General features: G+C 36.3%; 1 protein-coding gene across 3 annotated transcripts in view; it reads right to left on the minus strand.

The window, feature by feature from the left end:
* The window catches only part of Pbp49 (proximal sequence element A Pbp49), a 50,337-nt gene extending 33,382 nt beyond the window's left edge, over positions 1-16,955 (minus strand). The window contains exons 1-2 of one of the 3 annotated variants that reach the window (XM_076479836.1): positions 16,775-16,955; positions 3,034-3,123 (exon numbers count right to left, since the gene is read on the minus strand). In XM_076479836.1, coding sequence (XP_076335951.1) covers positions 3,034-3,123; positions 16,775-16,806 — 122 coding nt within the window. In that variant the 5' untranslated portion in view covers positions 16,807-16,955. Of the gene's footprint in view, positions 1-3,033; positions 3,124-6,618; positions 6,672-15,880; positions 16,189-16,774 lie in introns of those variants that run through there. The other 2 variants (XM_076479835.1, XM_076479837.1) reach the window with 2 other exon arrangements.
* Between the last annotated feature and the right edge of the window lie 216 nt (positions 16,956-17,171).

Consider the following 17,171-nt stretch of genomic DNA (forward strand, 5'->3'; position numbering starts at 1 on the left):
AACATTATGGACAAACCTTGGGACAGAACATGTTGAAACTGTTGTTGAGAGTCGTAATGACAGCAAGAAAGTAAAATATGGCTTATTGTGACCTGAGTGTTACACAGACCACACACTGGTGCATCAGTTCCAGATAAAAGAAAACAACGAGTTAACAAACTGTGATCAATGCGTAGTCTAGTTAGACAACTTCCTCTTTCCAATTCTTATGGAAGCAAAATGGCCAAAGTCCAATACAGGGTTTTGTTTGAAATAGCTTGTTTTTGCATTGCTCATTCCAAGTTGACTGCCAGCTGGCACGAAGCCGAGCCTTGAATACGGGACCATAGTCAATATATGGAATAGGCACAGCAGTGAGAGTGCCAGAGTAGATAGATTTAGCTGTGATGTTGGCGAGCTCGTTCCTGCAAATACCAACGTGGCCCGGTGTCCAGAAAAACTTGATAGAAGTAGATGTTAAAAAAAAAGGAAAAATATGAGGTTAAAATTTAGTAGACAACAGATACATTAATGTAGGGGTGATGTAAACATTACTATCTCATTTCCATCCTTTTTGAAGGGTAGATATTTGCCATCCCTACATTTACTCCCATTTTGAAGTTTTTTTTTACTTTTTTTTATAATGCAGTGTTTCAATAGACATAAAAATGTTGTATTTACAACCAAGTTCTAAATACAATAAGGTTCCAATGTTTATATTTATTGGCTGGTAGTTCCTGTTTCAGATTGCACTTAAGTTCCTTAAATGGACACCAAATTTCTCTAGGAAAACTGAATTCAAGGGGTAATATAATTTACACTAAAATGATATAGTTTTTTTAAATTACTAATAGTTATTAATAATTCTCACTAAAGAAGATACTCCATTTCAAACTGTATCAACTTGGTGAAATTGGTTAAAACCATTGTTTTGGTTTTCAAGTTATCATGTAATAAAAAAAAAGTAAAAGACAGAACAAGAAATTTTCATTTCTTGCTACGATACTAACAGACACTCCCAGAATTTGGGAGTCAGTCATTACATAGATATTGTTATAAAAGGAAACACTATAGGACACTGTAAAATTCTGATGACCTACTGAGGAGGTACTTAAAATATCAATTTGATTAACACTCTGAGCCATTCCTATATAGGCAATGCTACCACCTGCCTGACAAGCATATACTTAAGAAAAGCATTCAAAAGATTTTAAAAAAAATAGTATAATGGGTGAGATGCCTGTAAAAGTTCACAAAATGTACTGATATCTCAACAAGTAAAACAGGTGGGAGATTCTTATTTTATATTCTAGCTTGTGTGTCATGTGGCACTATGGACATGTATGATAAGCATAATAAAGTATAAGCTGAGAAATAAGACATGACATATGACATGCAAAAAAGCACATTTGATATTTATTAAAATATTTTCTTTAAATTATTAAATTAATATTATGGTTTTAATTACAAACTATATTTATGTTCTTTATAATTCAAATTGATACCAATTTTATTGACATTAAATAATAACAAAGTTGTTTAAATAAATTTTGAAAACAGCTTTCTAAAACATCAACATGCACCCTTTTACCTGTCTGTAAATTAGCATTCTTTCCTGGTTTTGTGAAGTTCAATTTCATCATGTGGTAGTTAGTAAAATATTACCTGAATGGTGGTTTGTTGTATTCATCATTAAACATTTTAATAAAAGTTATAAGTGCAAGAGTGACATATCTTTAATTTTCATTAAATGCACAAACTATAAGCAATTCTTGCCATTTTAAATATGATAATGTTGTTGTTATTTAATATTTAACATACAATTGTGTAATAAAAAGTTTAGTCATTGCACTACTGCCATTAATTCAAAGATTTATCTTTTTCAATGTGAAAATATTACAGTTATTCAGACGCTTGTTGTTAAAGTCTAAACAGGATCTTTCTATACTTCTTAAATGTTGCTTTTTTTTGTAAACAAGAGCAAAATTTCAATGTAATTGTGAAATTGTAGATACAAACCTACTGTTCTATAATGGATGAAGATAAATAGTTAATGTACCTTGCACTCTGTCTAGTTGACAGGCATAGGCATGCATTTAGATAGCTAATATCAGAGTCAAACTTTTACTGTAATAAGATTTAGAAAACTGTACAGACAAAATACCTTTATTTTTAGAAAAGCAAAATGTTTTAGAACAATCTATTGTAAAAATGTGTGTTCCCAAAATGTGCTAAGACTATTTGTTTTCAAAATTTTTACCTGTACAAAAATATAAAAGCAATACTGACTTAAAATAAGTGGACAAAACACATTTAATTATACAAGCTTGATCTAGGAACTCTGACCTGTATTTATTTGCAGACAGTATCACTTGCATCAGAATGATCAGCATCTGGTTCTACTGAAGTCATGACAAACATCTAGCAATGATTCTATTCTTTGAAGCACACTGTTTAATGATCTACAAAATACTTAATTTGTACTTTTTGTAAAGGAAGTTAGCATTCTCATTCAACAGGTTTACTCTGCATAAATGGTAAAAACAGCCTAAATGTAAATAAACATTTCCTAGAAAACCAGATGTCTTTTATAATGTCACTAAACTTCCTCTATATATATCATTCACTCAATTACACCACCACTCCCAGTTTGTCCCAGAAGAAAGGCCCACCTTTCAAAAGTGCTCAGGTTATAGGGTTTCTGTTTCATTTCTAAATATAAAGAAATTATTCTTTATAAATGCATCAGCATTTTTTGGGTGATGCAAGTAATTAGACACTGGACATGATCATGTTGAGACTCAGTTGTATGGACATATTTCTATATCAATGTTCCCACTCAGTCTATTTTTTTTACCTAATATCTAATGTAACAGTATTTTTTCATGTTTTTTTTGTATGAACTGTATTACAGGATTTTATATGCAAGAAAATGTACAGTATAAATAAATGTGAAGGAGTTGACATATGATTTATGAAGAAAAATTGAAAAACAGAGAATGTATGAAGCATAATATTTCAAAGAGGAATGAAAATTCAGTCAACTATCCTTACCTTAATGTCATCAACTCAACTCCCTCTGATATATCTGTAGCTTTCTCACTTTTTGTATGTACTTCTCCTTCACAGGTTAATGATTTGGGTCTGAGAATAAAAAATGTATGCCTTTTTATTATAATCTTTATACCAATTTCAATGGGAAATCAACAGATATAAAGTGACAGTTTAGGTTTATTTTTCAATCTACTTTAGTATGGAATAATTATCAAGGATAACATTATCAAGGATGCAAAAATAAATGAAACATAACAGTTTATAAAAATGATCAAACTTACTTAATGCCTTTAAAATAACATTAAATATTAATTATAAACATGCTAGTACTTCAGAAAACCTGACACTACTCACAAAAAACAGTGATCTCTATTTTATTAGAGAAGTCACATTATAACACAAACTGGGAAATGTAATCTTTGTTACTACAAATCAATGATTTTGTCAGAAAGCACTACAAGTTATCCTTGTATGTTAGTAAAAGTGTACCCTGAACATGAGATCAGATGATTAATTCACTTTCCAAGAATAATAAAAAATACTATTTATTCCTTATTCCTTATAATATAAAATTTCTAACAGAAGACTATAAAAGAATGAAAAAGTTATATTTTAGAAAAATTTATGTGCAAAAATAGGGGGTTACTGTTCAAGAACATTACAAAAATAATTGGCTCAGGTTTGAAAACAGTGAGATCAATCAAGTTCAATTAATAAACCAATAAAGTTAAATAGCAGAGGTTATTCTCTTTTAAGAAATTATATTTAATCAACATGTGCTTAATGATCTTTATTTCTTTTTTTGTTAGTTGCAATACTATTATTTTCATAATGGAATAACTGTCAAATGAAACCAAGATAAAAATGTTGAACATGATATTTGAAGAATAACCAATTATCACAACGAAACTTCATAAAAATCCACATAAATTTTGAAATCTTTTAAAGTTTTATTACTTTCATTGACAATGCATGCATTGAACAAATCATTAATAACTTTTAGCACACATGTTCAGTGTAATACAAAAACACTATAGCAAAGTACTGATTTCATATCACTGTTTCAACTGCCAAAAATGGATAAATATTCACTGTTACTCTCTGAACTCATGATAGTTAGTAATTTTAATGAATAGGTTTTCCTTTGTTGCATAGTTCAGATGTAGACAAAAGTCTGTCACCATTCTGGTTCAGGTAGCTGAAACAAGACTCAATACTACTGTTTCCAGAATCTACACATGCAGAATTTTACAAGTTTGTTCTTTCTAATACTGCATTATGTTCCTCCATCTATTTCTTTTCTTAATACACTGATATGGACGTTTAACAGTAATCGGCACCTTTTCTACTTCTGCTTGACATAATTTTAATCCCAGTAGCTTTCAACATATGATTAAAATACTCTGTTGAAGCACTCAGTGCTAAGAACTCACTGTTACTATCAGTTAAATCTCTCTGTCAGTTGGCTGGCTCAACCTGCTGCATGTGTCCAAATGTTTGGTCTTTGAATGGCTCACAGTGACTGTCAAACCATCAAGTAATACTTGGAACAACAGACTCCATAATTTAGTATATTGATGGTTCAATGTTATCTTTGTTTCGATTTATACTTTGGTCATATGTTACCACAATGCTTTCCCTGCTTTTCTTTTCAAATGACTGTCTAAGAAGCTTGGCCTATATATGTGTGTAGAGTGTCAGCAATCTGATCAGAATCTGGTTCTACTGCAGTCATGACATGACCATCTAGCAGTAGTTCTACTCTTTCAAGCAAAGTGCTTAAAATTAGCTTTGATCACCTCTTGCATAGGCTGCTCTTGAAATGAGAGTAGCTTGTCTTCCAGAATTTTACTCGCATGTCAGCAATGACTTCCAGAAGTGACTTTAACAAACAGGATGTTGCTCAATAAGCATCATTTTGAAACCTATTTAGAACTGACTGACTTGTGTTAGTCTCCACGGGTCTTTCCTGCAGAGGTCTCCAAATCTTATGCCATGCACTTTGGAAAACTTTAGATATGTGTACCTCATGGAAATTTCCTAACCATCTTGTGATACAGAAAATGTTATATTTTCAAATCTTTTATTTTTCAAAATAGTATCCCTTATAGCCAACTCCACCCTGCATAAAATACATGGAATTTTTACAAGCCAGAGCCTTTCATCAAGTTGCATGCTTTTCAGCAATCCATTGTGAATACCTCTGTTGACAGCTACTCCAACAAATTTGTGGAAACTATTTGAATGCAGAGCTTTATAAACATTTTCTTTCTGTATTGCAACACACTCACTCTTATACTCCTTGCCTTACTGTAGTGATAAAAACTCTTTAGTAGTAACTTGCAAGTCTTTTGGCTAATGTTTAACATGGTTCATTTTAAGCCTAACACTTTCCAATATAGGATTATAATACCCTGTCAGAAAACTTAGCACTGACAAATCCATATTGAAGTCAGTTGCACCACTCTGAATATTTAAGTATGAATGTGCTTGGCAAACGTGTCATCCAAGGCTTTCTCCACAGTGGCCTTCCCATGTTCACCTTTTAATGCTAGTACCACGACAAGTACTTTTTTATTTCCAGTTTTTCTAGCTTGGCAGCCATCACACAGCATAGAAAACAAAAGCCATTTTCTTGGATTGGCATCTCTGATATTCTCTGTCTGAAGGAATCAGACAGGTATCCTATAAACTCCATATCACTGTTAAAGATATTACTGCCATCAACAAGTTTTAAGCTATTCATTGTTTGAGCATTAGTGATGGTTTGATCATCAATGGGTTGACTTGATCATCTTGACATAAGTGTCTTTAACTCAGTGATGAAGGCATGAAGTAATCAGCAACTTTATGAATTGACCTTCTTGTCATTAGTCTTTCACTCCTACATTATCCCAAAACTTAACTTCAGGTATTGATGATTTATTTAGTCAATGACATATGAAAAGCCTATTTTACTTCATAAACCTTTATTGTTTGCAGTAAATAAGAAACAAAATATAAAAGTTAAAAAACTTTCAAACAGTTAAACTGAATTCAATGATTTAGATCATTAAATCTTAAAAGACAAATGACTGCTGACCACATAATATCTATAGAAAACTTTTGTTAGAAAAGAAAATATTCTTATTTTATCACATATGATTCTAAAATACTCAAACATATTCTGAAAATATTCTGAAACCCTATGATCAGAGAATTATGTGCTAAGCTCCAGAATTTTGATTTAAAAACTCTAATATATTCCTGTATAGTGTGTGGAAGCGTACTAAAGTACTAAAAGGTAAAGTAGTAAAAGTGTTAAATGACATGCAGCAAAAGTGTAACAACAACTATAAAAAGTTGTAAAGGACTTCCTGTAGAAGAATGGTAATGATCATAACCTGCCAGAAAGACTAACAGGTAAGTACAAGAATCACCGTCAGTCACCTGAAGTTGGTCTTTCCAGTCCTGGTTCCGGGTTATGTGTCATTATGGTTAGTACTAAAAGGTAAAGAAGTAAAAGTGTTAAATTACATGCAGCAAAAGTGTAATAACAACTCGCTAGGATGACTAACGAGTAGTTCAAACAGCAGCGTCAGTCACCTGAAGTTGGCCTTTCCAGTCCTGGTGTTGAGTTATTTAATGTTCTGCCCATTTTCCAATGTCAAATTGAACTAGAGAGAATGATGTAAAAAAGGAACCACAATTAAAAAGGTGTAATAAGATTAAAAAGATTAATGGCCATTATAAAACTAAAAACTTTATCAAGGTGGACAGTGTCACCATCACCAGTAACACTGTCCAATGTTACAGATAAACCTTGGGAAAAACATGTTTAAAATATTGCCGTTGTTGAGAATTGTGATGATGGCAAGAAAGTAAAATGTGAGTGATAGTGATTTGAGTGTCACACAAACTACACATTGGTGCATCAGTTCCAGATAAAAAAAACGATGAGTTAAAAAACTGACCAATGCGTAGTCTAGTTTGAACAACTTCCTCCTTCCAAACTTTACAGAAGCTAGATGGCCAAAGCCCAATATAGAGTTTTATTTGAAAAAGCTTGTCGCGTTGCTCACTCCACTTCGACTGCCAGCTGGCACGGAGCCGAGCCTTGAATACAAGACCATAGTCCATGTACGGAATAGGCATAGCGGTGATAGTGCCGGAGCAGATAGATTTAGCTGCCGTGTCTGCAAGCTCGTTCCTGCAAATACCAACATGGCCTGGTATCCAGAAAAACTAGATAGAAGTAGCAGTTAATGAGAAATGGGCCAGTCGGTTTTGAATATCAGTGAGAACAGGGTGTCAGCCAACGTGTAGCAATTCCAGGGCAAGTAGAGAACTAAGCGAGTCAGTATAAATAGTGCTCGATATACCTTTAACATTGAACATCGATCTGCTCCCCAACTGGTAGAAGAGAGGACACGGAGGATGTTCAGTGCTCTTGTGCATTTGACCCAAAGCTGCTTTAAGTGTGGAATAAAGGTCAGCTTACAGTCAAAGATAAGCCCCAAGAACTTGGTCTCAGGGACCACTGGCGCAGCGAACCTTCACCAATATGAATTTCAGGATCAGTGTTTATACCCCGTTGGCGGCAAAAGTGCATGCATACAGTTTTAGAGAGAGAGAATTTAAAGCCATTTGCCATAGTCCACTTCAGTACCACTGATTGTGAATTTCAGGATCAGTTTGTAGTTGCCGCTCAATATATCTCATGTTCGACGACTGACATGAGATGTGAAAGTCGTCGACATACAGCCCATTTGCAATAGTGAGAGGGAGTTCTTCAGTGATGGCATTTATCTTTATACTGAAAAGTGTGACACTCAAAACACAGCCCTGAGGGACTCCAAGTTCCTATAGAAAAGAACGAGAAAGTGTCAAACACACACGAACTTGGAATCTCCTGTCCATTAACAATTTTTTAATAAACATGGGTAAATGGCCACGTAACCCATATGTATGGAGGTCTCGCAAAACGCCATACCTCCATGTTGTGTCGTGAGCCTCCTCAATGTTAAAGAATATTGATACAAGATGTTGGCGTTTGAGAAAGGCTTCTCTGAATGATGTTTCAAAACAAATTAGGTGGTCTGTGGTGAAGTGCTGTCGTCGGAACCCACACTGGGTGGGCGAGAGGAGGTTGTTTGATTCGAGGAACCAAACAAGACGAGCATTAACCATCCTTTTTGAGGTCTTACAGAGACAGCTCGTCAAAGCAATTGGACGGTAGTTTGAAGGAATCTTGGGATCTTTTCCTGGCTTAGAGAAAGGTAAAATAATAGCCTGGTGCCAGGCATCAGGAAAAACATTCTCCTGCCAGATCCGGTTAAAGACAATCAGAAGGACATCAAGAGGAGCAGGAGATAGATGGTGCAGCATGTCATAATGAACATCATCAGGTCCAACAGATGTACTGGCAGACCGATGAAGGGCCATTTCCAGTTCCACCAGTGTAAAGGGACAATTATAGTCAAAGAAACAGTCAGTTCGAGAGAAAAGAGGTGAACACTCTGCCCGAGTTGTGATGGCCAAGAAGGTAGAGGAACAAGCAGAAGTGCTAGATACCCCGGCAAAAGTTGTCACCTAGAGTATCAGCGATGCTCCGGACATCAGAGAGTAAGATCGAGAGGAGGACAGAATTGTATTGCCCATTAAACTTTTGAATCCTGTCCCACATGATCTTGGAACTGGTGGTAGAAGATATGCTAGTTGTGAACTTAATCCAAGATTCCTTCTGGCTTTGACGTCTTATCCACCTAGCATGTGCACGGTCCCGTCGGAAAGCGACGTGGTTTGAAAGTGTGGGATATCTATGAAAAGTATCCCAGGCCCGTTTTTGAGCCTTCCGTGCTAAGTGGCAAGCAGGATTCCACCACAGACGAGGATATCGTGGAAAATGCGTCGAGGTTTTAGGAATACACTGAGCAGCTGCTTGTATAATACAGCCAGTTCCCGCTGCCACACAGTCGTCTATTGATGGCTGATTTAAGATGGCAGGATCAAGTTCTGCGGGAGCAGTGAAAGTGAACCAGTCTGCCTGATCCAGCTTCCACCGGGGCATGCGGGTAGGGTGGCATCGACCACGGCCAATCTTTCTCAAAAGGATAAAAAAATTATCACTGCCTAGTGGATTCCTGTCAACCCTCCATGAAAAATGGGAGAATAATGAAGGGGAGCCAGCCGAGAGATCAATAGCAGTAAAGGTCTGACTAGGTGCATGAAAATAAGTGGAAGAACCAGAATTGAAAAGAAAAGATTGTGATCAGAGAGCATACGCTCTACAGAGTGACCCCTCCCATCAATAACAGAGGGGATGATGTCCAGTAAAGTCCCCCAGGATTAGAAATGGAGACGGCAACTGTTTGAACAAGAGCATCAAAACCTGATTGATCAAATGACTCTCCAGGGGACAGGTAGAGATAACAAACAGTGATGGTATGACCCAAGGAAACACGGATGGCTACGGCCTCCAAGGGTGTGTTGAGTGACAAAGACAGAGTGGGCACATACTGATCAACCAATAGTGCCACCAATCCATGTACTCGTCCATCACACAGCCTGTCATTTCTGTACAGAGAAAACTGCCGAATGGTGACTGTATCAGCAGGTTTGAGAAATGTCTCTTGTAAGGAAAGACAAACAGGATGGTAGGAAGCAATCAGTGTTTTGATATCATCCAGATTAGAACGTAAACCTCAACAGTTCCATTATATCAAACTGGCCATTTTTCATGACGGGCAGAGAACCCTTCTGTTTAAAACCACGTCTTTTTTCCTTACTGTCCTTAGTCGGAGGAGGTCTATCAACTACCATGGATCCTGCCTCTTGGGGTGGGAGAAAAAGATGTATCAGAAGAAATTCCTGTATTTGAAACTGAAGGATGTGAATCTTGAGGTGTGTTGGAACATATGGGAGGAATAGAGATGGGTGTGGAAGTCGATTCATCAACCTTTTTAAACATGGAGGTCAAAAGGCTTTTCATTTGTTTTGAAAATGATTATCTTGGAGGCACAGAGAGATCTGTCTGCACTCCCACTGTAGTTGTGGAATGAAGTGCAGCAGCATATGTCCGAGATGAAGTGGTGAGCAGCAATTTCCAAGCCTCAGGATAACTAATGTTATGTATCGTTTTCAAACGCTGCACCTCTTTTTCCTCCAACCATTTTGGGCAAGAACGAAAGTAGGAGGGATGAGAACCATTGCAGTTGATGCAATGTGGGTCCATGTCACATTCATAGGCATCGTGGTCCTTGCCCCCACAAGGAGGACATGTCAGGGAACCACGACATTATGTCTTTGAGTGGCCGAATCTCTGACATTGGAAACATCGGAGAGGGTTTGGAATGTATGGCCGTACCCTGCAAATTAGATATTTCTGCCTTGATGGTGACAGGTGGACGTGATGAAGTAAATGTCAAAACGAGGGTATTTGTTGGCAGTGTAACTCCATCTTTGCGAGTGGAGATGTGCGTCACTGCAGAAACTCCTTGAGTGGAGAGACCAGCGAGAATCTCTGACTCGGGAACGTTCTTCAAATCCCTCATAACAATAACTACTTGTGATGAATTCAAAGTAGCATGAGATGTAACCTCAATAGGTATATCCCCAATTGCCTTTGAATTCAAGAGGTGTTCACTGTGTTGGGATGTGGATGTTTCAACCAATATGTCTCCAGATCGAAACTTCTTTACTGGGTTTGGAGAGCCAGCAAGTCCCTCTAGTTCCTTCTGAATAAAAAAGGGGGACAATTGCCCTAAAGGTTTTTCCGAAAGAGAATGTAATATCAGAAAATGTGGTACATGTGTTACATATGTTGAAGATTGCTGTTCAGAGTCTTCAAGAGGTGGTCGCTTACCCATTGACTGTTTTTTCACTATTTTATTTAAATGTTTTGAAGGAGGATCCATAGGAAAAAAGAAAAATTTCGGTACCCACTGACCCCACCCACCATGGAGCCCTACAAGGGGACGCACTACAAAGTCATGCAAGGACAATGCAGCAACGCCAGGGTTTCGTGTGCACTATACCCAAACACCAGCATCAGGCACAATGTCCACAACACCCGTTGAGAACTTCCAACACTGGTACTTGGTTGACTCTAGCCAAAGTGGACCAGCCGATTGACCCAAGGGGGGCCATCCAAAGGCCGCCCGTCTACAGGAATTCGAGGCCAAAGTGGTGTGTTAGGGTTGGACCCCTCAACCACCAGGATCCCCTCCTCCCCTTCAAACACGTGGGTGATTGTTTAGATCCTAGAGAAGGTAACCAGACAGAACAGAATCTTCCCTGGGAGGCCCCCTCACCACGTACAGGAATCCAAACCGAGGGGGCCCTATTATGAAAACCAACAGACCTGGGAACCAAAGGAGGGTATCAGGACACACAACAGGCCAATACTCCCAAATTAGATCCAGAAAGTCAAAACACTAATGACAATAAAGGAAAATGTAAACAGGTGGTATAAATTCAGGATTCTAACATCTCTGGAACTCCAGCAAACAACATGGCATGAAGAAAAGAAGCTTCCTGAGTACAGAAGATAGTAAATCAACCCATTCTTTTGATTGATTGATTAATTTATTTAGTGTTTTATGGAACAAAGCATCGAGGCTATCTGCGCCAGACATTCGGTAAAAATGTAAAAAATAAAATAAAAAATAAATAAATAAATGTAGTAATAGACATAAATGGAAATGAAGGTAAAACAAAAAAGTATAAAACCAATGTTGACACCTAGTCTACAATGTTAAGAGAGAAAGCAGAGTATAAGAAGTTGTAAGGTATTTACTCTAGCAAAAGGTAATGATCATAACCATGGGGAAGACTAACAGGTAAGTTCAAGAACCACCGTCAGTCACCTGAAGTTGGTCTTTCCAGACCTGGTTCCGGGTTATGTGTCATAGCAACCAGTATCAAAATGTAAAAGAATAGAAGTTTTAAAAGATACATAGCAAAATTGTAACAATGAGTAGCCAAATGCCCAGTAAAAAGATAAAAGTCAAGTAAATGGAGTAAAATTTGTAAAAGTAAATGAAGGTAAAAACAAAACAGCAATTAAAACAGAAAATGGTGTAAAAACCAATGGTGACATCCAGTCTTCAAATTTGTAAAATATTTACTCTAGCAAAATGGTAATGATCATAACCCGCCAGGAAGACTAACAGGTAAGTTCAAGAACCACCGTCAATCACCTGAAGTTGGCCTTTCCAGTCCTGGTTCTGGGTTATGTGTCATAGCAGCTATTATCAAAATGTAAAAGGAATAAAAGTTTTAAAAGATACATAGCAAAATTGTAACAATGAGTAGCCAAATGTCCAGTAAAAGATAAAAGTCAAGTAAATGGAGTAAAATTTGTAAAAGTAATTGAAGATAAAAGCAAAACGGCAATTAAAACAGAAAATGGCGTAAGAACCAATGTTGACATCCAGTCAACAAAGTTGTAAAAAACTACCTGTAGCAGAATGGTAATGATCATAACCCGCCAGGAAGACTAACAGGTAAGTATAAAAACCACCGTCAGTCACCTGAAGTTGGTCTTTCCAGTCCTGGTTCCGGGTTATGAGTCAATATGGCCAGTACTAAAAGTTAAGTATTAAAATGTGAAATGATATGCTGCAAAAGTATAATAACAACTCGCCAGGACGACTAATGAGTTGTTCAAACAGATAGTTCAAACAGTAGCATTAGTCACCTGAAGTTGGCCTTTCCAGTCCTGGAACCCATTCTAACAAAGCATCTCTACCCAATAAAATCCAATTACAAACCAAAGAAAACATGCTGACTGAGGTAGATGTCAGCAAAATCTCTAACTATTCCTTATGTTTTGGTGGGGAGAACATTGATAAGCTTCAGACAAAAGTTGGATTGAAGATAAATACCTCAGAACAGTTGTGTAAGTGAAACAAATATGAGAAAACTGATCTGTTTAAAGGGATCACAGGTTCATATCTACACCCCCATAGATCCAAAAGGGATCCATCTATTGAGAATCTAAACAGGACTTTCCCTAGCAGTGATAAACAAAAATACAGTGATCCAATAAACGTGGGAGACTAGGCACAGCTATTCTATCATGTAACTTAACAGTAAAGCTCCAAGCACGACCAGACATGATGGATCACATCATGGGGGTTCATATCTACACCCCCATAGATCCAAAAGGGATCCATCTATTGAGAATCTAAACAGGACTTTCCCTAGCAGTGATAAACAAAAATACAGTGATCCAATAAACATGGGAGACTAGGCACAACTATTCTATCATGTAACTGAACAGTAAAGCACCAAGCACGACCAGCAATATCAGGAAAAGGATGAAAACTAAGTAGTCACTTGCAATCCTTTCCGCCAACAAGGAAGACCCAAAACCTCACAATCCTGAGTAACCAACTGAAGAAGAAAGTCTGGAGGTGGCTTCTCAAAATAATTCTCTGTTGAGGCCAACCTAGTACGAAGAGACAGAAAAAGAGAGTCTAAATTCTTGCTAGTTGTTCAAAGGTCATTTGCAAAGCTACCTCAAAACTCTCCCACAGAGACAGCCTCAATCTGCATACATGTCTCCATTTTGCAATAGATCACATCATAGACAACTTCAGCTGAAAGTGACCCCTCCCCTGCCTGCTGCCAAATAGCAGAAGAGAAAGAGGTCAGGTTAACCTCTGTAGTAAAAACATTAACTTGGGAATTCATACCCATAAGTAAGTTTTTTGTGTTAAATAATGTATAATTATAAATGAAGAGATAACTGTAGAAATGCCAACCATGTTTAAATTCACAATGCAGATAGCAAATAAAATCCTCCTGTTGCTAGAACTTCTTCCGAATGCTATGTCAAGAAAAAGTAATTATATTATCAGGATGAGGTGCTCATACACAGTACCTAGACAGAGAGCACATTGAAGCTGGTGGAAAACATTGCAAATTAAGAATTTTCCTGAAAGATTGGAATAAACATTCTCAGTGCTCAGATGGGCAATGAGTAGAAACCCTGGAAATTGAAAAATAGTTATAATGTCAGTGGATGGTAAGCACATCTTTTTGGTTTAGGAAAATGTTAACTTTACTGAAGTTCTACATGGAAACATGGAGTTTTATGTTACTGTATCCAACAGTATAAAACTCGGGTGATTCTTGGGTTGGATTATCTTTTATGGACAGGTTAGAACCTCTTAACTTTTCTTCTATTGATAAAAAATTCTTATTGAAGTTTACAAGATTATTAAGAGAACTAAGAGGCTCAAAGTCTGAATTTTTTGTACTATGCTCTGAATATGTTAACATTAGAACATAAAATTTTAAAGATTTTTTAAACAGACTACACTAAGTAAGAGTTATATTTTCATATCATGGTGATTGAATTATTAGATGACTTGAAGTCAACAACAGTGGATGTCAACACTTCACAGGAGTTTAAGAGGTGGAATCAGATTTCACAAAAAAGTTAGGTGTGAAAGGACAGCCTTGAAGAACCTTGGGATACTTCACCTGTAATAAGAGAATGTTTGGCTGGACTCAAATAAAATTTTGCTTTCACTTATACAACCTATCTGCAATCCAATTAATGCTTTTCATCTGGGTGGATCCTTTTCACTAATTGTGTGTTAGTTTCAAAATATAATTTACCCTTAAATAGCAGGAATGTTGTAGACAGCATCATTAATTGATGATGGCCACTGTTTAAGGGGTAAACAACTTTGCTATCATCATTTGTTAATAAACTTGGCAAAGAACATAATTTATAATTCTATTTTTTTAATTATCAGTCTTATTATCTTAACTTCAAAAAATTTATATGTTTAAGAAATTCTCAATCTTTATCTCTCTTTAAATATGCCTTGTCTGAGCTTCAATTCCTCTACTTCAGAATTTTCCACCTTCAACAAATTAGAAACATAAACTATAAATAATTACAAGCAACAACCTAAAATGTGAAACTCCTACCTTTTTGATTTACCAAGATATGAATTTGCCAAAATTACCATAGAAGCCTCCTTCATGCCTTCTACCTTTTGAGATGTTCTAATCAACTTCATAACTGATAGAAATGCTTATAACTAATAGAAAATTTATTTCCAATAGGTATTTAACTCCTGTCACACATATAGTTATTCTTATTCAGTGGTGCACTCTAATTTTCACATGCCACAAGCTTTGAAATCCCACATATCCCATGATTAACATGGTTCAACTGTGTTTTGCTAATTGCAACAAGTCTCCACTAGTATGAGTGTGATACACCTCCTGAAGCATGCAACTCCATTTGATTCTACCAAACTATAACTTCAAGATTAGCCAGAAAAGGAAAGCATTAGTTTCCAGGGTGTTAGAAGGGTTGGAAGTGCAAGATAAGATAAATACTCATGAGAAATATACTTTCAGTAGAGAAAAATAATAAAGTTCCAATATATTACATCACCTCCTTCACTTGTATAGCTAGAATTTGTTCACATTTTCATCTTTCTTTGAAACATGCTTTCTCTAAGCTCCTATGCTTACAATAGGAATGATCCCCCTTACAAAGTAATGTGTCTGAATTATGGATTAGCAATGCACTGAATGATTTTTTGTTTACTTGTTTGTGGTTTAAAAGCTAGTGCAAAATGATTCTTTTGAAATTTTCTGTGTCAGCCAAACTCAATTTTTCTAAACATTTTCATGTGTGTTAATAAACTGTAAACTTTTAAGAAACACTATTTTTAATCTAGTAAACTATCATGTAATATTATGCAGATTGACACATTAACAAATAACACTGTACTTGTACGGTTCAAACTTTCAGTTCTTCGAATACTAATAACAACAGTAATATCATTGTTTACAGTATAATATATAATATACTTAACTTATGGGAGCCACTCACCCGCATTCGGTTTCTAAATTTTTAACAACATGATCAGGTAATTGTAGTAAGTGAACTAGTTTTTGCAACATCTTCGAACCTGTTACATTTTCGGTTTCATTTTCAAAAAGGCTTTCACACCAGTGCTCATAAAAACGTTTTACATTAATGGGATTAGATATCCACGCTCGTTTGTACGGTTCATGAATACTTTCCATCGTTACACCTCGCAAGTATCCGTAACAAGGCTTAGCTCTCAAACTAGTTTTATAATCCTCTTACTTTACCACTGTTCTACGAAATATCATCATTATCTAACTTCCATAAGGGTAGTAGATAGCGCATGCGTGTGACGTTTGTGAGACAACAATCCACATCTTATGCGTGTCATAAACTAGACATTTTATGTAATATAGATGCTATTTTATCTATGGTACAGAAAACTAGAATTGTTTGTTTTCATCAGTTAAGATAATTTTGTTTATATATTTGATAAAATTTATAAATATTGTTTCTGTCATTCAGTATGAACTGACTAATGAGCAACGTGCCAGTCATTGTTAAGCATTTTTGGGATTTAAAATGCTCAAATTTAGAATACGAAGGAAAAATAATTAAAACTTGTGTGACGAACGGAAAGATACCAGCCACCTGGTGGTCCCATTAAAGGGGCAGTTTGATTGATGGGTTGTTTGAACACTGCCGACTTGCTTCTTCTAACTTAATTATCTCCAAACAAACTCGCCTCCATTATCCTCGACACCTATAGCCCTGACCTCGGCTTTTACCTTGCCGGCTTCGTTCGGACTTTTGCCGGGTCTTCTGACATATACTCGCTGGATCCTCCAATTAGCAAACAGTTAAAACAATAGATATTCTAATCATTAAATCCCTCGAAATCTGTATAATACATACGGGAGCGGGGCGAAGGGGGCAATCCTATGCATGAACACTTCAGTTTGGGAATGTGAAAACCTTTCTTTCCTCAAAAACTAAATTCCTGCTGTGGTTTTTTTGTTGTTATGACGAGCGGAAAGTCAGTTCTCCTGCACTGAAAGGAGCGGTTTGAAGGCTCCATGACAGTTGAAACAAGCGAGAATGAATACCGTAACTATGATTTTCTTGGTCATGTCGTGTTTAAGCTCTCTGTAAGTAACTTATTGCCACCTTTTCTAATATGGTTTAGCATAGTAAAGGAAACTTAAATTGAAAGTATAAGAAATCTCTGTTTTAGAAGTGTTTGCTAATCAAACTTGAAGGTTTTTATTAATTTAAGCAAATATGAGATGTTGATTGTAAACATTTTAGATTT

Source organism: Tachypleus tridentatus, chromosome 13, assembly GCF_004210375.1.
Source record: "Tachypleus tridentatus isolate NWPU-2018 chromosome 13, ASM421037v1, whole genome shotgun sequence".
NCBI classification, from domain to species: domain Eukaryota; kingdom Metazoa; phylum Arthropoda; class Merostomata; order Xiphosura; family Limulidae; genus Tachypleus; species Tachypleus tridentatus.